The sequence below is a fragment of the Melozone crissalis genome, unplaced genomic scaffold, assembly GCF_028551555.1.
Source record: "Melozone crissalis strain CALT ecotype California unplaced genomic scaffold, PUWL_Pcris_2 ptg000034l_1, whole genome shotgun sequence".
Taxonomy (NCBI): Eukaryota; Metazoa; Chordata; class Aves; order Passeriformes; family Passerellidae; genus Melozone; species Melozone crissalis.
The window spans coordinates 16,362,886-16,388,062 of NW_026535812.1; the positions used below are offsets into that span (position 1 = coordinate 16,362,886).

The 25,177-nt window shown below is 52.9% G+C and overlaps 1 protein-coding gene across 2 annotated transcripts; it reads left to right on the forward strand.

The window, feature by feature from the left end:
* Positions 1–3,271: 3,271 nt before the first annotated feature.
* On the forward strand, positions 3,272–24,250 carry MASP1 (MBL associated serine protease 1). 2 transcript variants are annotated; one of them, XM_054282640.1, is made up of 11 exons: positions 3,272–3,444; positions 5,536–5,761; positions 12,388–12,565; positions 12,828–12,959; positions 13,431–13,627; positions 13,921–14,068; positions 14,538–14,656; positions 15,521–15,599; positions 19,745–19,882; positions 20,840–20,914; positions 23,355–24,250. In XM_054282640.1, exons 1-11 carry the CDS (start codon positions 3,440–3,442, stop codon positions 24,248–24,250), a joined length of 2,193 nt encoding a protein of 730 aa, XP_054138615.1. In that variant the 5' UTR covers positions 3,272–3,439. The 2 variants fall into 2 exon arrangements, with proteins under 2 accessions (XP_054138615.1, XP_054138616.1); XM_054282641.1 differs by lacking the exons at positions 19,745–19,882; positions 20,840–20,914; positions 23,355–24,250 and adding an exon at positions 16,973–17,177 and having other exon boundaries at positions 3,369–3,444.
* The last annotated feature ends 927 nt before the right edge of the window (positions 24,251–25,177 follow it).

Genomic DNA, 25,177 nt, shown 5'->3' on the forward strand with positions numbered 1-25,177 from the left:
GAAAGACAGCAGGGGAGACCAGGAGCAGGATCTGCCAGCACTTTTGTCCCTATCACACACACCATGACAAGCAGCAGTGCACACGTTGCAGTGTGCCCAGGCTGTGGTGTGGGCTGTGCTGGCCTCACCCAGAGAGCAGCAGGGTCACAAACATTGGCAAGGTATTGGCTTTCAGTGTACAACCATTTATTCCAGTCACAGATTCACCCCACAGTCGTATTCCTGCGGGTCCATGCTTTTCCCTCACATCTGTTTTATCCCTGTCAAACTCCACTCAGTGTATAATAATACTGGTATTATTTCAAGGAGGTGAATTTGACCCCAGCATTAAAGAAATGCTTTGGACAACACTGCTGAGCTCAGTCCTTGATGAGTATCATGGACATGCAGAAGTAGTTCCAGAAATGATCTCTCCAAGAATGGGAGGCATCAGTGAGAAAGCAGGTCCAGGCCTGTTTGCTGACCTGTCACAGTCTAACTCCCCTGTTCCACCAGCATCTGGGGAAGAAAACACTCCTTCCCAAAAACTCAGCATCCCCACTCTGGTCACTGCATGGTGAGACCTCAGGTAATATTTTTCCAAGTGCCCCAGCGAGGTGGGACATGTCTCCACAGCCCTGGCATCACTGGTAGCTGTGAGCCAGCTCAGGTAGAGAGCAGGTAACAGCTCACATGAGACCTTGCCTGGACAGGACCAGATCCTCTCCTGGTGGCCTTTATTGCCTTTACCCTTCATGGACACTTCACACAGCAGTGTCAGTGGCCAGGCCTGGCTACGATGAGCCCTCCTCTCTATCAGATGGGAATAACTCAGGAGAAGGCATTGCAGCCAGAACAGCTTCTGCACCACCTTCCCTTTGCAGATCCCCATCTGCCTCCCCACCAGCAGCCATCACAGCACAGGGTTTATGTTGCTACAGAGGGCAACCAGAGCTGACTTGCTGTAACCCAGGGAGGCAGTGCAATTAGCCAGGCCAGATCATTAGGGTTCCAACAGGACTAATTTGGAGATCAGAGTCCCTTCCCAGAGGATTCAGCAGTGTAGCTGTTGGGGCTGGAGTTTGGAGCAGGAGGCTGCAGGTAATTTTAAGCACTTGGGTACAGCAGAATTGAAGTTGTGGCCATGCAGCCACTACCCGTCAACTTTCTTTAGCAGCCCACAATGTCTCAGGTAAGATTTGGCTGGAAAAAAACTGAGTCCTGAGCTGGTCAGCATGAGCTTTCAGGGAGATGTGATTCTGCACACCAAGGGGGTGGGGGACAGGGACAAGCACTGGATCAAGGAAAACCCCCAGGATTCAGCAGCCTAGCGGGGAAACCAGCTCAGAGGGCTGCTGATGGGATCTGCAGTGTGCTGCCCCTTGGGCATCCTCTCCTGCCTTCCAGAGCCTACTCGGTCAGCATGGATGCTCTAAGCCCATGGTGCATCCACCAGCATGGTGCAAAACCCTGCAGAGCTTCTGCTAACACTTTACACTTCCCAGTCCAGCCTTGAAGTGTAAACACTGACTTTGACCCAAGGTGGTCTTGAAAGAATCATTGGCAGGCAAAGAAAATCTGACTTCAGAATTAATACTTCCCCTGAATTAGAGAAGCCATTCCGAAAAGCTATAGAAGAGTGCCGTGATGGAAAAATTAATGCATAAAGGACCCACTCTGCAGAAGAGGCAGGGAAAAAATAGATCACAGTATATTCAGGGCTCAGACAGGACCACACTTGCCTGCAAAAATAAATCCTTGCATTTGACACATTGCTTACATATTAATTAGTTTGATCAGCTTGCCTGGGTGTGTTAGCATGAGTGAGAGCTCATGTCTGTTTAGTGATAAGCTGTTAAAACTTTCCAAATAGAGCTAGAAATTATGGCAGACTGAGATCTTCCCTTTACTCAGGGCCTTTCTCCTCTTTTTGTAGTGCTTTTCCACCCATATTTTTCTATTTTCTTTCACTGTGTCTCTTAGGTACCATTTCTTTCTCAGAACCAGAGACTCGCAGGAATGAGAAAGCAGCTTTTTCACCGGAAACCAAGGCACCCTAACCCCCAAAATACAAAGACAAGAAATGGAAAAAGACAATTTTACTTTTTTTTTTGCTCTATCCCCTTCCCTTCCAGCTTCTCTAGGATTGCTGGAGGGGCAAAGCCTGTGCAGAGGCTGGAGGCACCATCGCCCCTTTAATGGGTGCGCCACAGCCTGACACCAGCGAGCCCGGGAGGGCCGGGAGCTGCTGCCCCGAGTGGTGCCAGCACATCCCTGCTTCCCTGCCTCTTTCCTCCCTTGTTTTTGTGTGCCTTTCAGCGTGCCGCATGTGTATGCGTGCCTGCCAGTGGATATCTGCGGGGTTCACATTAACCAGCTCAAGCTGAAGTTGGTAAACACCTATTAAAGTTTTGCTCCTTGTGCGTCCAAGGAGATTTCTGAATGAGGGAGTCGCTCGCATCCTTTGACGTCCTACGTGCCATTCCCTTATTTGCAGCCCGGATAGATTTTTCTTCCCACTTAGCTATGCAGACAGGGGAGTTTGGGTTGGTTTGTGCCTGGCACAGGGAGGGGAGATCAGTCTCCCGTGGCTTAGCGGGGAGTGTTCATGTTTTTACCTGTTTCCTGAACAGGAGGGAGTCAGGCTCAAAACACTGTGAAACTTTGGTGTTTAAAGTTTTCACTCCTGAGCAGAGTCCACTTCTAAAGCTGCTCTTTTGCCCTGGGACAAAATACTGAATCTGGTAATTCTTCAGTTCTACAGGAGGGTGCAAATTAGTGCTTGATTTTATTCAGACTGTCACAGCTCCAAAGTTTCTTGGAAGCCGGATCCCCATCCCAAACGCTGCTCGGCACTAAGCAGAGATGCTGAAAGCAATTCCCGAGCGCCGATCCCAGCGGCAGCACCACCACTAAAGCTATTTATCCCGGCACAGTTGGTTTTTTTTTTTTTTTTTCACACATTCTTGCCTTCTGTTTTTGCTGGAGCCTCAGACCCTATTGAGAGGCAAATTTTAGCCATCTGGCAAAGCAGGCTGTGAGGGGGGTGGAAAAAAAAGAGAGAGAGAGAGAGAAAACACAATGTGCATGGGCACACACACATACACAAAACTCTGGAGATTAGGGAAGACAAAAACGGCGCTGAATGCCGGAGCGCAGGGCAGCCCCGCGGCGGAGAGGAGGGAGCGGCGGGCGGGGAGGAGGGCTCGGCTGCGGGCAGGTCTGCCTGCCTGCCTGCCTGGATGTGGGGAACGCTGCAGGCACGGGAAGGCGTGACCTGCATGGAAAATGCCAGACAGCTCCAGACGCACACACACATAGGCGCACACACGCTCGCAAATCTCCGGACAGAGATAAGGCGGACAGCGGAGCGCTGGGAAAGAGGCAGAGCCGTCCCCCGCAGGGATCGAGCCATCGATTCCCCGCACCAAAGCCGCCGGGAAACTCCCCCAGCAGCGAAATGAGGTGAGTACCCCGCACGGGCTGAGCCCGGGCACGGCCGGGCAGGGGGGTGTCCTGCTCAGGAGGGATTCTCCAGGATCGGCTCCAGTTCCCCTGTCCTGAGAGAACAGGGCAGTGCTCACGGCCCGGCTTCTTGCCGCAGCCCGGCTTGCACGCCGGCATCGCGGCAAAGCCACAGGGATATCTCGGTACAACCAGAGCGGCATCCCGGCACAGCCAAAGGGATAACCCGGTGCAACCACAGGGACATCCCGGCACAGCCAAAGGGATATCCCAGCACAGCCACAGGGACATCCCGGCACAGCCACAGGGACATCCCGGCAAAGCCAAAGGGACATCCCGGCACAGCCACAGGGACATCCCGGCAAAGCCAAAGGGATATCCCGGCACAGCCAAAGGGTCATCCCGGCATGGGCACCCCTCTGCCACGGCCGAGGCACAGCGAGGTGGGACCTGCTGCGCGGGCTTCGGGTTTCCGTGCACACCACGGTCATTTATCACTTTCACATGAGGTTAAGGCTTTCCGGTCATGAGGATGAAGTTTGATGCTGTTTTGCCTCCCCTGCTTCGGAGGAAGCAGAGCTGCTCAAGAAAACAGCCTGTTGAAATGGAGGAGGTGATGCCCACTACACCAGCTCAGCATCCAGCCCCGTGCATGTACTCTGAGCAGAGGAGTAACAGTCTTTCCCTTCACACATTTTTGTGGTTTCAGAACAGCTGTCAGAAAAGGGCATGTTCAACCTCACTCCGCTTGAAAGAAAAATCAATCCAAATTTCTCAGCTCCCATTTACTTTTCTTTGTAAAGGAGAGCTGAGAAAAGTGATGGTACTACACAAATGAACCCCAGAAATTTGCTGCCCTGGTTTTGAAAGAACACAGACAGGTTAAAAATAATCCACTAATGCAGCTTCAATTTCCTCACCAGCATACCTAAATCAAGCCCTGATTTTGAAACCAGGTGTACATGTGAGTAGTTCCAATGTCTGTTGTATACACCTACAAACCTTTGCCAGGCCTTAGTGCCTATTTTAGAAATTTTAATGTTTAATGGCTCTTATTTCCTGCATGTTTCTTTTCCTTTGTATGCTCCAACTATGTGTAAAGAGCCTGAGGTCCCTCTTCTTTCTGGGTCCTATGCAATAGCATAGGCTTTTGTCTTCACACCTGCAGCATGGGTGGTGTTCTCTCCTTGTGCAGAGGAATACTCAGCTCATGCTCCCTTTCATGCCAAATGAAGCTCAAGGCCGGTGTGAAGTCAGCTGGACCACCACAGATTTACCTGTTCTCTCTGTCCTCCTCTGGGATAAATAAATTGGGAACAAGTTGGGACAAACTCTTCAGACTGAGATTTTTTAAAAGATGGGTTTGATGACGAAACATCTTTATGAATCTCAGCCTCTGTGAAGAGAAGAGAGAAGAGAAGAGAAGAGAAGAGAAGAGAAGAGAAGAGAGAAGAGAAGAGAAGAGAAGAGAAGAGAAGAGAAGAGAAGAGAAGAGAAGAGAAGAGAAGAGAAGAGGAGTGTAACATGCAGGGTTGCAAAGCTGAGGCCTGGTTCCATCTTTGCCCAGCTGCAAAGATGTGTGCTATTTACTGAGAGTTAATGATCCCAATTTGGCAGGATGAGGCTCAGCAGCAATAGTGATAATAATAATAATAATGATACTTAGCAGTTATTGCCAGGATGCTTTCACTAAATCGATTTAGAGAACATCATTATTTTATTAAGCATGCTTATGTTCATTCTTCCATTAAATGAAGATTTGCCCACCAGAGCTCCATTAGTTAAGGGATGTGTTGCCAGTGGCTGCTGCTCCAGCAGCACAGGAAACACCGAGATCCTGGTGGCACTTCAGGCTGCCTGGGAGCTGTGGAGGTGCCTTTGCATCACTTGCAGCACCTGTGGCACCCACCTTCCAAAGGGGCTTTCCCCTCATGGGAGCCACATGCAGATCCCACCTGCACCTCCCAGGGGTTGCTCATGGTGCCATGGTGCTGTACCTCCTCTTGCACAATCCACTTGGGAAAAGAGATGAGCCTTGCACAGCCATTGTCACTGCCAGAGTTTCATTTCATCCCCTCATGTGTGTTCCAGGTACCCCCTGGCCTGGCCCCTCTGTGCCTTGCTGCTCTGTGTGGCAGATGCTGTGGAGCTGACAGACATGTTTGGGGAGATCCAGTCTCCCAACTTCCCCGACTCCTATCCCAGCGACTCGGAAATGACCTGGAACATCTCTGTGCCTGATGGGTTTAAAATCAAGCTGTACTTCATGCATTTTGACTTGGAGTCATCCTACCTCTGTGAATACGACTATGTAAAGGTGAGCCGTGACAGGTGGTGGGATAGACAGCAGGGTTGCTTGGACAGCTGAGAAAGGGTAGTGCTGGAAAAGCTGGGAACAGGACAGTTTTCCCCATTTTATGGGGCTCAGGAGTTGTCAGTCCAGTGGACCACAGGGAGAGCACAGGTAAGCTGGCAGCATCCACTGGACCAACAGGGAGTGGGACACCAGAGTCAGAGCTTACCCAGAGACAAACAAATTTCTGAAAGCATTTGGGCATGTAATTCTTACTGCACCCAATGGGATTTTCACACCTCTGGGCTGATAAAACACCTGTGGCTGAACACCAGTTTGTGTCACTCTGACGCCAGCAAGGAGATCCCCTGATCTGGGCACACTTGACAGGCCATGGCTGTGGGTGCCGCTTGCAGCCAGCCTGGATCCCTGGCCACACCTTGCAGGCTCTCAGGACACCCTGTCCAGCCCTGCAGGAAGCAAAAGGGAGAGGTTAGACCTGAGCTTGAGGCTGCTATGGAGGTTTCCAGGGAGCTGTCATGGCCAAAATCTACAAATATTTCAGTCTGCTTCTCTGCTGGGTGGTAACCCACCCAAAACTGGGGTGGCCGCACACTGCAGTGCCCCAGAGCAACCTTGTCTGTACACCACAGGTTTCTCCAAGCAGGGCTTTCCTTCACATCCAGGACAAGGGTGGCTCTCCAGATCTCTGAAGATGTTCAAGTGTGGTTCTTCTCGCAGATCAGCAGTAGCAAGCAGGTGCTTTCTAGGTTGCCTGGCTGAACACACCTCACATCATCACCAGGACAAGCTCCACCCTGCTCCTTCACACAGAGGCAGGTGGAGCTTGCTCCCAGGTCTGGAACCACAGAACTTGACCCTGGTGCTATTTGCCAGATTATTGAAATTATTGTTTTATTCTTGCCCTAAGAAAACAAAGCAAACATTTGTGTCTTTTTCCCTCTAGGGTCCGTTGCTCCCTGCTTTAATTTCCCCTTTGTGCTGGCACTCACCCTGCTACTAACAGCTCTCATTGAGGTTTGATTAGCTCTTTCTGCTTCTCCTGGATCTTCTCCAAGCACAAGGGCCCAGGGACATATATAGAGATATATTGCTTTAAAACCCCAGTAAGCTCAAGGAACAGATTTCTTGGAAACTTTCCCCATTCCAAGCTTTACCCCTCCTCCTGCCTTTCACCCCCTGCTCTTTTTTCCTTTTTCATAAGGCTCCCTGTTATTTGGCCATGGTGCCAACTTGGCACCACAGCTCTCCCTGCTGCTGGATTTCCATAAGAAGGAGGTATTTTTCACAGGGATTTAGATCTCAGCTGTATAAATTTGCTTGGGGCTATAACTCAGCTTGCGGAGCCTCCACCACAGAATTACATTTGGAAAGTGATGAAAATGGATGGATTCCTGGAGATCCAGAGGTTACTCTGCTGGGTAAGGGATACAGTCTTGATGCTGCTAAACCACTGGTTTAGAAAACATTAAGGAGAGCAGTGAATGAGTCCATGGCTGTTTTCCTCCTTGGGTTTGTGTGTCAGCTCTGTCTCCACCAATGCAAGCTGTAAAACCAGCATCAATCAGCCCCCTCTTTGACAGAGGCCACAGTGCATGGCTATAGAGCATAACTTTAGACCTAGCACATGCAGGTGCTTCTCTGTAATATTCTGCTGGTGACAGTGACGAGGCTCAGAAACACAGGCAGAGCTCTGTGTTCCATGGTGCTCAATGGATTCCCCATCTATGAACTTGTACCATTGCTTTCTGAGCTCATGGGTAACTTTGATCTCTGCAGCACCACATGCCAGAGAGTTGGACGGGTTAAATATATGATTATGTCCCTCTCTGTGTGTGAAGAAACACCTTGTTTGTTCAGGGTCTTCATCACCTTGACTGCTGTAAGAAGGAGTTTAAAAGGGGCTGAGCAGGTGGGGACTCAATTCAGGACAGGTAAAAAGCCCAAAAAGCCCCTGTGCCCTGGCCTTTGCTTCCCTCACCCCCTGGCTGCCCACACACCCCAGCTCTTAAGTGGTGTAGAAGCTCATCCCAAGTGGCAAGCTCAGGGTGATGTGAGCTGTAAACCCTCACAGACCTCTGCCTTCGGGGTGGTCTGCAGGAGGGAACAGTTTCCAGAGCTCTGAAACAATGGCTAATTAAAACAATAGCTGTTTATTTATATATATGCACACGCACGCGTGCCCTTGTGTGTATATGTAAAAAATGAACGTGGCTCCCAAAGAAATGCTCACAGCATGGGAGGCTTGTTTGTGCAAATGGGCATGGCAGAGAAGGGGAGTTGCACTTCAGTGAGGAAGTGAGCCAGGAGGAATGGGAGGAACAGCCATCCCCAAAATACCCACCTGGAGAAGCCCCCCATGCAGGTAGAAAACTCCAGTTTGCTGGAGAGGCAAGCTCTGGGGCTCAGCACACTGGATACAGCCTCTCACCTTTGGGTGGCTGCTGTCAGCCTCCTGCCAGGTGCATGTGGACAGGGATGGAGCAGCCATCCACCTTTTTCCTGCTCCTTCCCTTTCCTGTGCTGCTCAGCAGGCTCTGCCCAGCTCATCACCATCCACAGCCAGCCAGTCTGGTGGTTCCTCATTTGCAGAGGGTTTCACCATGGTTTGCAGGCCTGCGGCACTGGCCCAGGGCACCCAAAAATCCACAGCTCTGACTATAAAATCAGGATAAATGACTTGAACAGTGTCACTGAGGAGCACAGTGACAGGGAGATGGGCATCCTGGCTTCTAAGGGGCCATCATGAGTAAATCCCCAAGCTTATTATAGAGATCTGAGCCAGGGGAGCTGTCAGTGGGGTTTTGCACATTGCTCAGTCAAGCCCTGGAATGAAATCAGCCCCCAAGAGCTTGGCAGCCAGCTCCTTGATTGGAATGAAGATGGGGGACACCCCATCAGTGACTGATGAGGCACTGGTGGGGCACATGCAGGCCCGGGGAACAGGCTTGGTTTTTCATTCAGGGCAGTGCATGCCCAGCCTGGGGCTGCAAGCAGAGTCCACAGGGCCCATGTACACCTTCCTCTATTCAAACCAGGGAGAAAAAGCACAAATCAAGGTTTGGCATGAATTGGGGGTTCAGGAGAAGAGCATCCTCTTCTGGTCCTGTCAGCCAGCCCTAGCTGGGGCTCATTCATTCCCTGGGAGTGTGGGGTCCCAAAAGGAGCACTGTGAACCCCAGGAGGCAGCTGGGAGAGCCCAGGGCTTTGCTGCTTGTCCCTCCTATCCTGATAGGAAAGTGCCACCTCTCTGCAGAGTCCATTCCCCTGCACCACTGGGGACAGTGCAGGGGGAGGAGGGAGACCAGGCATGGGAGCAAGTCATCAGTTCTTGCAGGACCCCAGCCTCCTGCCTGGGTCTCTTTTCACCCCCAGCCCCTGCAGGGAACAAACCTTGCCCATACATAGGGCACGTGGGTGCAGCTGCCATGCAGGAGGGGACAGTCTCTGGAGCCAAGCCAAATCCACAGCACAGGAAACCAGCTATCCTCCTTCATCACCCATAGCAGGGCTGCCACCTATGCTCCCGTGGAAATTCAGGGCAATTTCATGTTTGTATATGAAAGGACTCTAGATGTATCTTGGGGAGCAGATCTCCTGGACACTTAGATGGAGGCTGTTTCAGGGGCTGTCCCTGCTTCATTCCCAGCAGTCAGCAGCAGCAGCATTGTGGAAAAAGCCCCGTTGTTGCTCTGGGTGTTGCCTTCTTGCCACGCTCTGCGGGGCCGCTCTGCGGGGGCCGCTGCGTGCCCTGCCCTGGCTCGGAGCATCTCCTCCCCATGTCATGTTCCCAGTGTCTTCAGCCCAGCACTGCGATTTCTCTGCCTAATGAGCCATTTATATATATTACAAGTGGTATGTTTGGCCTTCATCAGTCCAATTAGTGCATTCCTGGAGGGCTGCAGAGGGGGGCGGGTGGCGGCTGTGTTTCCGTATTGCCTGGTCCTCTCTTGGGCAGCAGACACCAAACTGCCTGGCCAAATTCCCCTCGGTGTTTCTGGCATTTCATTAACCCCCTGGCTGCAGGAGGCACCTCCAGAGCATCAGTGCTCCCAGGCATCCCCAACAACCCATGCCCTGGGATTTTTTTCCTGCCAGCTCCTTCGCCCAAGGGGGGAATCACTGTGGGGCAGAGAGGGGCCCCACAGCTTGGGACACCCATTAGGCACAGCACCAGCCCAAATGCAGAGGGATAGATCCACAACCAGAGAGGGACTCCAATCTGCCTCCATCCAGAAGGGCAGAAGTCTTAATGAGGGACTGAGGATACAAGAAAAAACAGGGAAGACAGCAGGAGGCATTGGCACGGGTAAATTTAATGCACAAGGGTGTTGCTATATTTTATTTTTCAAAGGAAGATTCTTTCAGCGTATTTTTATAGGGAATTTCTCTGTGGCAATTGATATTTCCCTCAGGGACACATCTTCTCTAGTGAAAACGTCGACATCGTGACCCGAGAGGGAGAAACTCCAAACAAACAACCAGGATTTAATTACCAGCCTGCTCGCTGGATGTAAATGATCTACAAAAAAGTATACAGTCCCCAGCAGAAGCAGCAAATATTAACCAGGGATGATGACCTCTGTGTTTAGTTTACTGCTGGAGGGCTGCCTCTGCTCCCTGTGGCTCGGGGCATGGGACCCGTCTCAGATAAGGGGCTGTGATACCTCCAGTGAGGAGAGCACAGCTCTCCCGGGGCCCATCCTGCTGCTCCAGGGCTGGATCCAGGGATCCAGGGATGCTTGGGGCTGGCCCCATGGCTGCAGCATCCTAGAGCAGAGGCACAGGGCATTGGGAAGGTTTCCCAGCACTTTGGGAATGCTGCGCTGCAGGTCCTGCACTCCCTGGGGCTGAAGGCAAGGAATGGGAGCCCACACGGTGGCTCTGAACTCTGACAGGGGTGACAGCCACCAGCCCCACACAGAGCAGCTGGCTGGAAATTCCTCCTTCCCACAGATTTCCTTAAGAAAAAGCATTTTCTGTGGAAGAGGCTGTGTTCCACGTGCTGGCACTGCCCACTCTGTGCATCAGGGCTGAAATGCCTTTTTCCTTCGCTGCTGGTGATGGCACTCCTGTTTTTCAGTCTGAAACACTTTTTCATTTCAAAACAGTCTTTCAGATTTAAAAGCAATTCTAAAGCACCACAGTATATTTCAAAGGGATTGAAACCAGATGGAGCCCAAATTACTTGTTTTCTTTTTTTGCCCCAGAACGCTGTTACACAAAAAAAAAAAAAATTCAATTGGGTTTTTGTCCCCAAAGCAGAGTGCGTGTGTTTTTCTCGAAATTCCCAAAATTTATCATCGGAAAGTGTCTCTCTTTTCTGGCCAGCTCCAGCTTGTATGAGAGGATGGAAAATATCTGGAGGCAATGTCAAGGCATGCTGAGTTGCCATTTCCATGTTGGCTTTCCCTGGTGTGAACGAGTTTCCTCTTGTTTGTTCAGCTCTGGGAAATTTCCCTTTCAGCCCAGACCTTCCCCAGCAGGCACATCCTGGGGGTCTCTTGGTGACAGGGACGGAATCAGAGAAGGGTCTCTTCTTGCGGAGGCCAAGCAAGGCAGGGACAGCATTCCAGCACCTCCGGGACCCCATGGGCCCCCAGCAGATGGCTGATTTCCCCAGGCATGTGCTGGGGGGCTGCAGACTTCATCACAGCCTCAATAGCGGTGGCTTGGCTCGAGCAGTGGTGGCTGCATGGTGGCGCTCATCACATTCCTCTGCCGAGGCTTATTCATATTCAAATCCCCGGGGGAAAGCAGGCAGGGTGCTGGGAACTGCCTGGGAGAGGTTGTGCTTGAGACAGGGGCTGGGGATGGGATGTGTAGGAGAAGGAGGTGGATCAATGCTGGAGAAAACAGCAGGGAAAAAGGAAAGTAGAGGGTTTCCAGGGAAAACTGAAGGGTTTTCTGCCGGGATTACAGTGCTATAAGGCTCTGTTTTAAAGGGATGCACACAGAGACTACTGAATGTGCTGATATGACAACAGGGCACCCTGGCTCATCACTCCCCTTCCTCAGCCCTCTGGGTGCACGGCCAGAGTCCCAGCAGCGCCTGGAGCCACAGCTCTGGAGCCAGACAGAGAGCCTGGGTGGGAGGGACAGGACCAAGCTTGTCCAAGGCAGCCCAAGGGACAGAAATTACAGCTGCTGCTTTGAGGTGAGGCAAAACCAATAGGCAGGGACTGCTCTAGGCCCCTCTCACAGATGGATCAGTGTTTGAGCCATGGGAAGAGGTGAGGGGAAGCATCTCAGGAGCCACCAGCTCTGAGTGGGAATGACACAGCCCAGGGCTGATTTTCACATCCCTTCTGCACTGCCACCCCATGATCTCATCCCATCTCCCAAATGGGCTCCCACCCTGCATCCTCCCCTTACATCCCCCAGCTCCTCCCTACATCCTGGATGCCATGGGCTCTTGGAATCTGCCTCAGAGGCCCCTCCAGCCAGAACAGGCAGACCTGAGTCCCTGTGCCCCATGGAGACACTGGCGAGTCCTGGCAGGGACAGCCTGGGCAAGCACAGGCAGAGGTGTGAGCTCCTGGACAGAGAGGATGATTCCAATCCCAGGCTGACCTCCCCAGGGAACACACAGCAGGCTCTCCAGGCTCACCCCTTCTTTCTGCCTACAGATTGAAACTGAGGACCAGGAGCTGGCAACCTTCTGTGGCAGGGAGACAACGGACACGGAGCAGGCTCCAGGACAGCAAGTGATCCTGTCCCCAGGGCCCTACATGGGGCTCACCTTCAGGTCTGACTTCTCCAACGAGGAACGCTTCACTGGCTTCGATGCCCATTACACCGCTGTGGGTAAGAGCATTGGAGCTGCAGGGCCAGATTGCTGGGACAGGGACCCAGATTTGCAGGGACCACATCTCGGGTCAGCTTTGGGTTCCTGGGCTAGAGAAGAACTTATCTGCAGCCCTTGGGCCATGTGGGACTCACTGGGTGCTCATGTGACCCACCACATGGGATAACACAAGATTTCTCGGTGTTGTGACAAATGTCCCCACAAAGAGTGACATGTGGAGAGCTTCAGGGTGACCTCCCTTCTTTGTTAACTCCATTCTAGATGTGGATGAGTGCCAGGAGAAGAGTGATGAGGAGCTGGCTTGTGACCATTACTGCCACAACTACATTGGCGGGTACTACTGCTCCTGCAGGTTTGGCTACATCCTGCACTCCGACAACAGGACCTGCAAAGGTACCACAGGCACAGCCCACACCCAGGCATGGGCACACAGAGGGTCCCTGAGTAGGCATCACACCTTCCAAGCACAGGCAAAACAGCCCTTTTTGGCTGTTAGCAGGGATGAGCAGCTTCTTCCCCTACAAACCAGTAGTGTGGGACTCCTTCTCCCAGGGGCTGTGCTCCTCAGCTAAGCTCTATAGATCTCCTCAAGTCAGAAAAATGAAAAGCTTTAGTCCCTGCTCTGAATCTGCATCATGTAGATTAGCTGGGACTAGCTCTCAGCCCAGGGCTCCTGTGCCATGGGCATATTTGGAAGTTGGCTGTGTGAGATTCTCCTTGCATGGACACATTTGGGCTCCATGTACCCATATTCGGAATCCATGGATCCACCCAACAGACCCCACTCCACTGGGAGGATTCCTGGGTTGGTCAGGGCTGGGACATGGCAGTCAGGGCCCTGATGGAGCCACGGCTGTGTTTCAGTGGAGTGCAGTGACAACCTCTACACCCAGAGGAGCGGGGTGATCACCAGCGCTGACTTCCCCAGCCCCTACCCCAAGAGCTCGGACTGCCTGTACCGCATCGAGCTGGAAGAGGGCTTCTTCATCACCCTCAACTTTGAGGACAGCTTTGATGTGGAAGACCACCCCGAGGTGACCTGTCCATATGACCACATCAAGGTGAGCTGGGCTCTGCGCTCTCCTCCTCTCACACTCACCTTTTGTGTCCCCAGTGCTCTGGTGATGGGATCAGAATCACCCCAGACTAAACAGGGATGATAGAATCAGCAGGAGCCTTGACATTCACCCCATGTCTCTTACCACATCTGCTTGTGACCCTTCCAGCCAACAGTGACCCTCTTTCTGTTCACATTCTCCCAACACATGGTGCTTAAGCCCCACTCCAGCCCCACCCATTGGCCTCAGGGATCAAAGAGCCCCCTCAAATCCCTCCGTCATCTTTCCCTCGGCAGATCAAAGCAGGCCAAAAGGAGTTTGGACCTTTCTGTGGAGAAAAGTCCCCAGGGCGCATTGAAACCCAAACCAACAGCGTGCAGATCCACTTCCACAGTGACAACTCCGGAGAGAACAGGGGCTGGAAGCTGTCATACACAGCAGTTGGTAACTCCTGCTGCTTTCCTGTTTGCTGGGCTTGGGAATGGGAAGGGCTTTATAAAGGTGGACAGCATGAATTTGGTAGTCTGTGATCCTGTCTCCAGAAAGGATCTGTTCCAAAAATCACAATAGGAGAGGCTTAAAGTAACATGGAGCCCTCCCTCCAAATGATTCTTTTTTTCCCTACAACAACTGGGCTCTGAAACAAGACCATATTGCAGAGCAATTTTGGGCAGGATAATTGCACAAGCTACTGTTATTAGCTCCCAGATTTGTAATGCTCAAAGACAGAGAATTACAGACTGAAGGAAAGACATGGAGCCTCCATGCCCGGCTGTGCCATGCCAGTGTAGACTAAGGGTAAAAGCAGGGCAGAGATGCTCAAATTCTGCTACATGGGCTGGGTGGAAGAGCTGAGACTTTACATTTGCTCTATTTATTCCCCTGTTTAGCCTCATTTGCTTTCTATTCAAAGGAAACCCGTGCCCACTGGTGCAACCACCAATCAATGGGAAAATTGAGCCTTCTCAAGCCAAGTACACCTTCAAAGACCAGGTTGTCATCAGCTGCAACACTGGATACAAAGTGCTGAAGGTATGGGTTGACAACATGGAGATGGGAATACAGGTAGGAAGAAGAGGATACTTCCTCTCAGAGCCATTGCATCTCAGGGAGAGTGAACACAATCACACATCATCCTCATCCCCTTCCCGGGGCAAGGAAAACACCTCCTCTGAGAGCCAACACCTTTCCTTTCCAAAGATGCAGAGGGAAAGAGGAGATAGCACTTCCCTGAGCCATCCTCTCAACATCCCTCCAGAGGCAGCAACCTCACAGAATGTCAGGCCTGGGTCCCCTGCCAGAGAAAAAAATCAGCAGAAACTCTGAGGCAGCTGCCAGGGCTCTGCGTGCCCCCCACTTCAGTGGGCACTGTCTCAGCAGCCCTGCAGAGTCAAGCCTCCACTGACTGGGAGGTCCTTGGGGACTTGGGGACAGCACTAGTGAGTCAGGAGGGGCAGGACTTTGGCAGGCTCTCTCTGGGAAACAGCTGAGAACCACAGAGAGCATGGCTGACTCATGGGGTGGCTGTCTTCCCTCCAAGCCAGTAGCCCACTTTGACTTCCAACACGGACCTGGGTATTTCTCTGATCTCCTCCCAGTCCCATCCTTCGTGCAGAGCTGCCTCCTTACCCATCCCATCATTCACAACAGGAATAACTGACTCCAGTTCTTTGGCTTTCAGTGTGCCACAGAGTCGCTGGCAGCAAGAAAACGCCTCAAGTTTTTCATTACAATTTTATTGCAATTTTTAGCTAAAAAAGTCCTCTTCCAGGGCATGCTAGCTATAACCTGACTAAATCACCAAGAAATTCCCTTTTTATTGAGAGATTTATTTCTTTGCTTTGAACATTGATAGAATGTGGTTTGTTTTTTGTTTTGTTGATACCTTCTGCACAGGATAACGTGGAAAGTGACTCCTTCCAGATCGAGTGTCTGAAGGATGGCACGTGGAGTAACAAGATCCCTATCTGCAAAAGTAAGGACACCCTTCCCTGCCCTGCCAATGTCCTTTTCCTGCTAAAATCATTTCATGCTAATGGGAGCTGCCCTGCCAGAGTGGAGTTCCTTACTCAGAGACACAAACCCAGCCAGAAAGGCTACGTAACCCTGCAGAGCTCTTTTGGCTTGTTCTTGGATAACATAACGGGGCTCAGGCCAAATGCCACAAGCAGGAGATTGGTGCTTTCATTCAGATTACTCATAGAACTTGATTTGTGAGCCACTTTTCTGTCTCCCTGTCAAAGAAAGAGCAAGCCTGGCTCTTCAGAACTGGCTCTGTCAGGTAAACCTGGGACAATGTGGGATAATCTAGCTCCTGGTCCAAATTTCCTTCCAAATGGAGGCTATTAAAATGCAGGGCATTAGAGAGGTCCCAAGTATGAACCTAAACTGAGCACTGCTCAGGTAAGTGAGAGAGGAGGGAAAAATGTCCAAATATTTACAAACCTTAAAATGGGAGAAAATGAGAGAAGAAAAGAAATGTCATTTGAAAGGGCAGGTGATAATTTGAATAATCTCATCTGGGCAGACGTTTTCAATAATTGTGCATCTTACCTTGGAACAAAGAGTATTTCTGGAGTTCTAATTCATGTTTTCTCAGGCCAAATGGAAACTGGGAGGCTTTCAGACTTGCTAAATAGATTAATAACTGAAAGGGCTCCTTAAAAGCTGTGGGGTCAGTGATGCCTCTGCCCTACTGAGGAACTCCTCACTCCTACACTCTCACTACCACAAATTCCCATTGATTTCATCTGGCTTGAACAGTGATCGGAGAAAATTTTGCATTGTCTAAAACTTAGAACAAAATCTAGGTAAATATTTTTAGCACCAAAAATTACTAATTTTTTGAGAAAATGGAAATTATTACCTGCATTGTTCCAGCTGGGCTGGAACTAATCCCTTCTTGTGTAATATGGCTCATTACACTAAATTTCTAAGACATCTTTGGAAAGCCAAGAAGCCCCTAAATGGGCAATTTAGGCCTCTAGGCTACAGACTTCCACCTCCCTGGGATGTCTGTGCGAGGCAGGGCACAAACAATGCAGAAAATAGAAAACTTCTCAGCAAAGTGGATAAAATCCAGCTCCATAGCCTGGAGAGGCTAAACAGAAACCTGTGACAGCTTCTCCCAGCCATCACCCCCAGACTGCCCTGGCTGAGCAGAGTGAGGGGGTCCCCAGCAGGGCCGTGGCTCCGCTGGCATCCACAGCACCCTGGCACAGCTCGCTGGGAGCTCATTAACGATTTCTGGTGTTTTGGGGGCTGGGTTTCCTGCATGTCTCTCTCCGCTCATCTACTAATTGGGCTTTCTCTCTCTGCTCTCCTCCTTCCCCTCTGCTTTCGGTGCAGCTGCAGATAGAGCCGACAACCAGACAGAGGGAAGAGCCGGCTCGGAGCGAGTGGCCGCGTGAGGCTGGCGCCGGCCGTGCCGCCCCGACGGGCAGCCTGCCTCGATGCCCCTCTGATCTGTCCAGTACCCCGGGCAGGTTCCCTTTCCACTGGCCTGGCTGCCAAATCCATCTCTGTGGCTTGTCTAACCGGCATGGCACTCTTAACCCTCACGCCTGGTGCTTTCTTAACTCCGTCTCGAGAAGGGTGAAGGAAAGGGGCACCGAGCCCCCCTTTGCCACTGACACACTGCCCCAGGGAAGGGGGCCCACCTGCCCCAGCACCACTGCCTGGGCACCACGTGCTGCTGCTGCTGGCTCCCAGCATTTCTGCATCCCTCCCTCTGCACTCGGACTCCTGGGCCGCCCTGGATCCCCCTCCAAGGCAGCCGTGCAAGGACTGTGGCACGGCCGCCCGGTTGGTGGGTTGGTGGATTGGACTCAGTCTCCCACTGTCCTTCCTCACTGGCCCAGTGTTGCAAATAAGAAACACTCCTTCCCCTCCTCTCTCGAAGAGTCCTGGTGCCTTTCAGACCCTCTGGACAAGGAGGCCTGGAGGATGGGTTGGCATCACCAGCCCTGTCCTGCAGGCACCAAGCCCTGCCACCAAGAGAGGGGGATGGATGTTCCTCTGCTTCCCCTTTGCTCCCCACAGCTGGCCTGGCAGAGGTGAGGACAGCCTGGCCTCAGGCTGACTGCAGCTGAAGGAGGTCAGAACCTGGTATCTGGCCCCATTCACATCCCCAGGAACCATGGGCACGCACACTGTTCTCCCTGAGGCATTGGAGGCTCCTCTAGGAGGATGCAGGGAAGTTGTCCAGAGACTGGGAGAGGAGGAGGAGGAGGTGTGTGTTGGGAACATCAGTCCACTTCTGGTCCTACAAAGACAGAGATGCCAAATGGCCCCTTTCCTGACGAAAAACTCTAGAAAGGCTCACAGAAGGAATGCCCTCTCCTCACGCTTTCAGCAGGACCTGGGACACTGGTGCAGCAACACCTCTCTGCAAGAGCCCATTCTCCAGGGATCAGGCCTGCCCAGGTCTGAGGGACACACAGGGATGAGATGGGCTGTGTAGTAGGCTGTGCAATGAATGCTGCCCTGCAGCCATAAAGAGTCCCAGAGTAGAGATGGTCAGGGTGGTCCCCTGACATTCACTCCCTCTTTCCTGCAAGAAAACCCAGCCTACCTGCACCTACACAGTCATCCCATCACTTGCTGCTCCACAGACAGTGGAGGGGACCCTGGTGAATGGTGAGCTGCAGTATTTTGCCATAAATCAGGCTTTTTTCACCCAAGGAATTAGGCAATCCTGAGCAGTGGTCCATATCCCCGGTTCCAGCTACTGTGTCCAGTGAATTCTCTCTTTGTTAGCCTGGATCAGTTAGGACTGCTCTCCTCGTTCCCTTCACATCCTGGAGCACATGGGAGCCTCACATCATCCCTGACCCACAGGACCTGCTTACTGCAAAGTCACTGTGACTTACTGCAAAGTCACTGTTTCCCTACTCAGCCCCTCATCCTAAACACAGCAGAACCCAGCTGCACAGCACTGCATTTCCTGGCAGGATCAGACCCTGGTTCCTGCCCTCCCCTGGGGCAGCTCACCCAGGATGGAGTGGGGAAGGCTGCACAGCATCACCTGAATGTACTGTGAGCTGTCCATGTGGGAGGGAGGCTCAGCTCCAAGGAGGTGACTCCTGGACTTGGCTGATGAGCCCTCCCACAGCCTGGGGCGCTCCCTGGAGTGTTTGGCACTAACCTAATATGGGGGACAAGCCATGGGGAGAGGGCAGAGCACTCTGGGGGATCATGGGGAGAAAGGGAACCATGGACAGGACATGGGGAAGGGCATAATTCTTCTCCCTCAATCCCACCCTGAGTCAACACCAGGGACTGGTAAAGCAGAGCCAACGCTGCTGATGTTTTGGGGGATGGAGGAGTTTGGTCTCACCCACATGTACTGACCTCCCCTGCCTGCAGATCAGCCAAGCCACACTGTCCATGTCCTTCATGTCCTGCTGTTATAGGACAGCCAGGACCCAGGGCTGTTCCACCTGAGCTGTAAATGCTCATCAGCTCTTGGTGAGCAAAACCAGAGCAGGAAGGACAGGGCTGTGCTCTCAGCAAAGCCTTGTACATAGAGGAGCACCCCTGATGCCCAGCTGGTGAATCACTGCCTGCCTCTCCCTGCACACTTCTACAGTGCAAAGACACACTCTGGGACCATCTCACAGACCTCACCTGCCAGGACAGGCTTCTTCCCCTCCCAGTGGAGCAGCAGAGAGATCCTGATCCCTCATGGAGGGGCTGCCAGGCCTGAGGTCTCCACCAGTGTGAGTGTTTTTCACACAGCCTGTAGGTGGGACAGGCTGCTGGTGCTCCTGGTGCCACTCGTGTGCTCTGTCTGTGCAGGGTGGCCATGGCAGGGTTTCACAGGGCCAGCCTGTCCTGCCAGGCCAGAGCCCCCTGCAATGCCACAGAGAAAAGGGACATTGCCACTCGTGTGCTCTGTCTGTGGCCATGGCAGAGTTTCACAGGGCCAGCCTGCCCTGCCTGGACAGAGCTCCCTGCAATGCCACAGAGAAAAGGGACACAGCACCATACAGGCCCTTGGTGTGCCCCACAAGAGCACCATCCCAGGCCAGAGCCCAGCACTACCTGCCTGCTGGCTGGCTGAACACCCCAAGCTGCAGCACAGGGTCCAACCCCCCCCCGTTCTGTGTTGGCTTTCAGTTGCTGACTGCAAGGCGCCGCCGGAGCTGGAGCATGGCTTTGTCACCTTCTCCACCAGGAACAACCTGACCACCTACCAGGCATCCATCCAGTACCACTGCCAGCACCCCTACTACCGCATGGCCCCCAACAGCACCGGTGAGCAGTGGGGCCAGGCCACGTCCCCACGGCACAGCCAGGGTGGGCACGTGGGATGCAAGAGGGGGAGCTGGGATGGCACTCCAGGGTGTTCTGCAAACAGCAGGCTGTGGATGTAGCCTGCACATACCAAGCCCTGTGTCTGCCCTGCCTGGACTGTCAGACTGGACAAATGAGGTAGGATGGAGCTGGCCTTGCTGGCTGCTTTGCCTGGGGGTTTCACAGCCTCAGCAGAGCGGTGTGGGTGTTTGTTTTGCATTCTGCCTTCTTACCCTGCCATCTGCACCCTGCAGACTACAAAATTTTCTGTGTCTGTGAAAGGAGCTGCTGCTGGAGAGAGCACCAGGTCCAGCAGCCTCTGGAAGGGCTCTGCAAGGCTTCTCATTCCAGCACCCAAGTGTTCAGCACAGAACAAGCTGAACAGATAGTGGTGGGATCATATCAGACTGAGTTTTTCTGCCATCCCCCTTGGTCCACAACCACAGAAAAACCACAAGTTGGCTTATCATTACCACAGATCTCTGTACCCTCCAGACCCAGTTCTGGACAGTAGAAAGGGTGCATACACAGCCCAGCCCTTCTCCCTTCTCCTCCCTCAGCAACGAAAGCCAAAAGAATTCTTCACATTCTTGTCTTCCTGCTTTTATCTCCCTGCATATGGTTCCAGCATCACATATGAATTATCAGAATGGCAGCATTTTTGTATGGAGGCAGCTGCCAGCAGAGGCCGAGGCCATAGCACAGCCCTCCAGACAGCTCCAGGCAATGAAACTGAGGATGGAGACATGTCCCTGCATGGGGGCAGGGCTATCATGGCCAAGGGCATTAAAATGGAGGTCACTTCCTGCTCTGAAAAAGGGTTCAAAGGGCCCTGACAGCCGGGCAAGGTCTCCTCACTGGAAAGGACAATCCCTCATGCCAGGACCAGAGCCCAGCTAACACTTTGCTCTCTTGCAGCCACCTACACGTGCGATGCGCTGGGGCAGTGGAGGAGTGAGGAGCTGGGGACCAGGCTGCCATCCTGCAGACCAGGTACTGTGCTGGGGTGGCTTCACACAGCCAGGGGTGCAGAGCAGGGACACAGGGAGGGCATGCTGCCATGCAGGAACCCTGCTCCTGGTGACAGTGCCAGCTGTACATACCCAAGTGCCACAGTGCATGGCCAGCAGGGTGGTGGGGACAGAGGCTTCCTGGTACCCCAGCAGGCCCAGGGGGTCAGGGTGCAGTGGTGGCACTGGGGTCACAGCCATCCCAGCTGTCAGGACTCCCCAAGCTCCCCACTCCAGCAGCCCCCTGGCCATGCTCGGCTGCCAGCATCCCTGGAGATGGTTTTAGCCAAGAGCAGAGCATTACCTGGCTGCCAGCTCCTGTTGGCAGTGTGTACACATCCAGTAGCAATTATCACCTCTTCAAGCCTTCCAGAAAAAAACAAACTGCTTTACAGGGAAGGAAATGTCCCAAGTCTTTGAGCAGTGGCAGAAATGTTTGCAGCCAGCAAGTTTCCAGGCCAGGCACCTGCTTGGGATTAAACAAAAGTCTCTGGGAGTTTGTGGCCATGGCCGAGCATGGGGCCAGACTGGCTGGCACGTCAGGGGCCTGGAGGCAGTTTGGGTGTGGGCTGTAGTGGGATGTGCAGGGATGGCTCTCCAGAGAGGTGCAGAGATCCATGCCATGCAGCAGCTACAGCTGCAACCAGCCTGGGTTCAGACACTGGCCCAACCCCATGGAGGGTATCTGCTCTCCAGCCACGCTGAGACACTGCAAGGCTAGAGAAAGGACTCCTAAGATTCCCTGCATCCCACAAAACTCCAAGACCAGGGCTGTGGCTGCTCTTGTTGTGGCAGCTGCTCTCTGCATCTCTGCTTGATGTTTCAGCCTGAACTAATTTGAGCTGGGAGCATACGGGGACAGCTTTGGGGCCATAGCTGCTTTCATGGGCCATTTCCAGGCCTTGTGATTAGTGACAGGAGTCAGAGAGATTTCAGGAAAATGGAAAATCCCAGAGAGAGGGTCACACTCTCCTGAGATCGGCATCTGCCGGCAGCAGCTGGCCAGCTGCTCTTCAGATCTTCCCGTGTCTCACGCACCTCCCCATCAATAGGAACCTCTCTTCCAGGAACCTCTGCTCCATGCCTGCCTCTGCCATTAGTGGGAGCATTTGCAGCCTGGTCAGCATTTTTGATATGTAATTTAATAAATATTTGGCTGGATGAACTTCCCCTAAAAGCATCTCCCTGGGACAGCCATCGGCTTCGGTGCAGCAGAGCAGCTGGGCTGGGACACAGGAATTCTTTTCCTGAGCATGTTTTTTATTCCTTTCAGCACTGGGAAAGGCAGGGGTGTGGAGCTCATGCAGAGACATATTCACCATGTTCCCTCCCTGCTAGAGTTACATTTTTCCTAGATACAGACCCCAGCCTCAACAAATCCACAGTAGCAGCTTCCAGTGCTCCTGCCCTGGTCCCAAGACTGATTCTCACCCTGACCCCACCACCCTGAGGGGTCAGAGCCTCTGGCTGTGGGGCTTTGCATCCTCACAGCACAGGTGGCATTGAGGCAGAGTCCCAGCACTTTCCATGGAGGATCTGGGGTTTTTTTGCAGACTGAGAGGGATGAGGCCTGCACCTGAGTTGCTGTGATTCAGGACTCTTTCAGATGTAGGACATGCCCAAATAGGCTCCCACAACCTCCCAGTGATATTAGCATTCCCAAGCCACCTGAGTCCTGTTCCACAGTGCTGCCACAGGCAGGAATCAGCCCTACCACCAACAGCCATATCCCAAGGCTTAAATTCCCCAGGGACAGGATTGTCCCTCCCTACCCTGTCCAACCTTTCAGAGCCACCTTCAACATCCTGATTCCCTCACCTTCCTAACACCGTGCCTAGATAAAGCTTCTGGGAGCAAAGCAGGCACCATGTCAGGGTTCTTCAGGCATTAATTCTGGTCTGTTGAAGAGCTGAGCAGAGAGCTTCTGGTTTGGCTGCCAGAATTGTGGCTGATGAGACGCAGGAGTAAAGCCCATGGTGCTAGGCAACATCCCATGGCTGAGCCTTCTCCAGCCACAGCAGCTCCAGGAGGGCAAATGCCATGGCTGTGAGAGCACAGACCTCCTGACAGGTCCCAGTGAGGGGTGAGACTGGGTTGATGTCAAGCTCCAGTCCTCCCACCATCATTCCCCTGGGTCACTTGGCACACTGAGCAGGAGCCAAGCAAGTGCCTGAAAGGTCTGTGAAGGGCTGGTTGAGCTCACAGGTCACAGAGAGGCTGTAAGATTACTCATTTGGCCTTTCTGCATCTGAAGTGGTGTGGATCTAGCCAAATCCCTCAAGAAACTGAAAATGGAAAGAAAAACAAAACCAAAAAGGACAAAAGAGAGTGTTTGGTTTGGAGATAACCAGCCACGCGGCCCCTTTCATTTGTTCCCTAGATAAATATGCTGGAGGTAACTGTGCTGTCCCTTCTGTCCCCAGTGTGTGGCCGGCCGGCTCGTCCTCTGCCCGGCATCATCAAGCGCATCATCGGCGGGCGGAACGCGGAGCCCGGCTTCTTCCCCTGGCAGGCCCTGATTGTGGTGGAGGACATGTCCCGCGTGCCCAACGACAAATGGTTCGGCAGCGGGGCGCTGCTCTCAGAGTCCTGGGTGCTGACGGCCGCCCACGTGCTGCGGTCCCAGCGGCGGGACAAGACCGTCATCCCCGTCTCCAAGGAGCACGTCACCGTCTACCTGGCCCTTCACGATGTGAGGAACAAGATGGAAGCTGTCAACAGGACGGTGGAGAGGATCATCCTCCACGAGGAGTTTGACATCCAGAACTACAACCACGACATCGCACTGGTGAAGCTGAAGGAGAAGGTGACCATGGGGAAGTACGTCATGCCTGTCTGCCTGCCCCAGTTTGAGCACGAGCTGGAGGGGCCTCACCCCAACACACTGGGGCTGGTGGCTGGCTGGGGGATCTCCAACCCCAACATCACGGTGGATGAGATCATCAGCTCAGGCATGAGGACCCTGTCTGACATCCTGCAGTACGTCAAACTGCCCGTGGTGCTGCATGCCGAGTGCAAGACCAGCTACGAGTCACGCTCGGGCAACTACAGCGTGACCGAGAACATGTTCTGTGCTGGCTACTATGAGGGGGGCAAGGACACTTGTCTAGGGGACAGCGGGGGAGCCTTCGTCATCCAGGACCCGGGAACGCGGAGGTGGGTGGCCCAAGGGCTGGTCTCGTGGGGCGGCCCGGAGGAGTGCGGCAGCAAGCAGGTGTACGGTGTGTACACCAAGGTCTCCAACTACGTGGACTGGGTGGAGCAGAAAACAGGCTCCTCAGAGAGATGGACATTTCTGGACCCAGAGCTGGAGAGATGAGTGACTAAGCTGCCTGCTGCCACCGCGGCTCCCTTTCTTGTTGTTGTTATTGTTTAATGTGCTCCAGACTCGGGTCTTTCGCAAGCAATAGCCACGATACTCCACGCATGCCAAGCCCTTGCCAGGTCATTTGTTTCGCTTGGTCCCGCATCCCTTCGCTCGCATTCTTAGGAAATGCTTGCTAGGGAGCTGGAAGGAGGGGGCGAAGGACAAGATCTCAGCTGGTGTCCTCTGCATGTGCTGCCCATCTGCAAACCTCACCCACACTCCAGGGAACTTCCCTCCGAGCCAGGAAAAAGGCACAGTGATTGAGGCAGCGTTTCCCTGACACCAAGGCTCTGTGCTGTGTACAGGCAATTGTCCCCACCCCCAGGGCTCTCTGGCCAGATCTCTCTGTCAGAAGATGCAGCTACAGAGCTTCAGAGTCTATGGACAGTGCAGGAAATCCATGTGGGCAGGCCTGGACCTCACAGGTTCGCAACGCTGGTTGAACCCCATTTTCTGTACAAGGAGTAGTGAGAGAGTCCTGGGAGTTTGCCATTATTTTCATAGGCAAATAAACATCTCTTCTTGGTAGCGTCTCAGGTGATATCCACCTGGCCCCAAAAATGTGAGGATGCATCCACATTTAGCCCTAAACTTCAGCCATGGCTGCCAAGACAGCACCAGCCCAAATGGGATACCTGTATTCCACCATGTGGGATGAGAGACCCACAGAGAACATGAGGACACAGAGCAGGGTTTGAACTCAGCACCACCCTGACCTCCAGCCACAAAAATTTCTCCAATCTTCTATCACCTGAAGCCCTCTCCAGTCCCACTCTGAGATTAGCTCTGTGGTTTCCAGCCACAGCAGACCTCCCAAGGAAAGTTTTCCATTACAAGACAGCTTCACATCAGCTGTATCTAAGCAATACTTATTTTCAG

Bases quoted from the DNA above. Each gene is read 5' to 3' on its own strand.
- MASP1 (XM_054282640.1), top strand. The intron at 15,600-19,744 runs GTAAGGACACCC...GTTGGCTTTCAG, and splicing joins CAAGATCCCTATCTGCAAAA to TTGCTGACTGCAAGGCGCCG. The intron at 19,883-20,839 runs GTGAGCAGTGGG...GCTCTCTTGCAG, and splicing joins CATGGCCCCCAACAGCACCG to CCACCTACACGTGCGATGCG.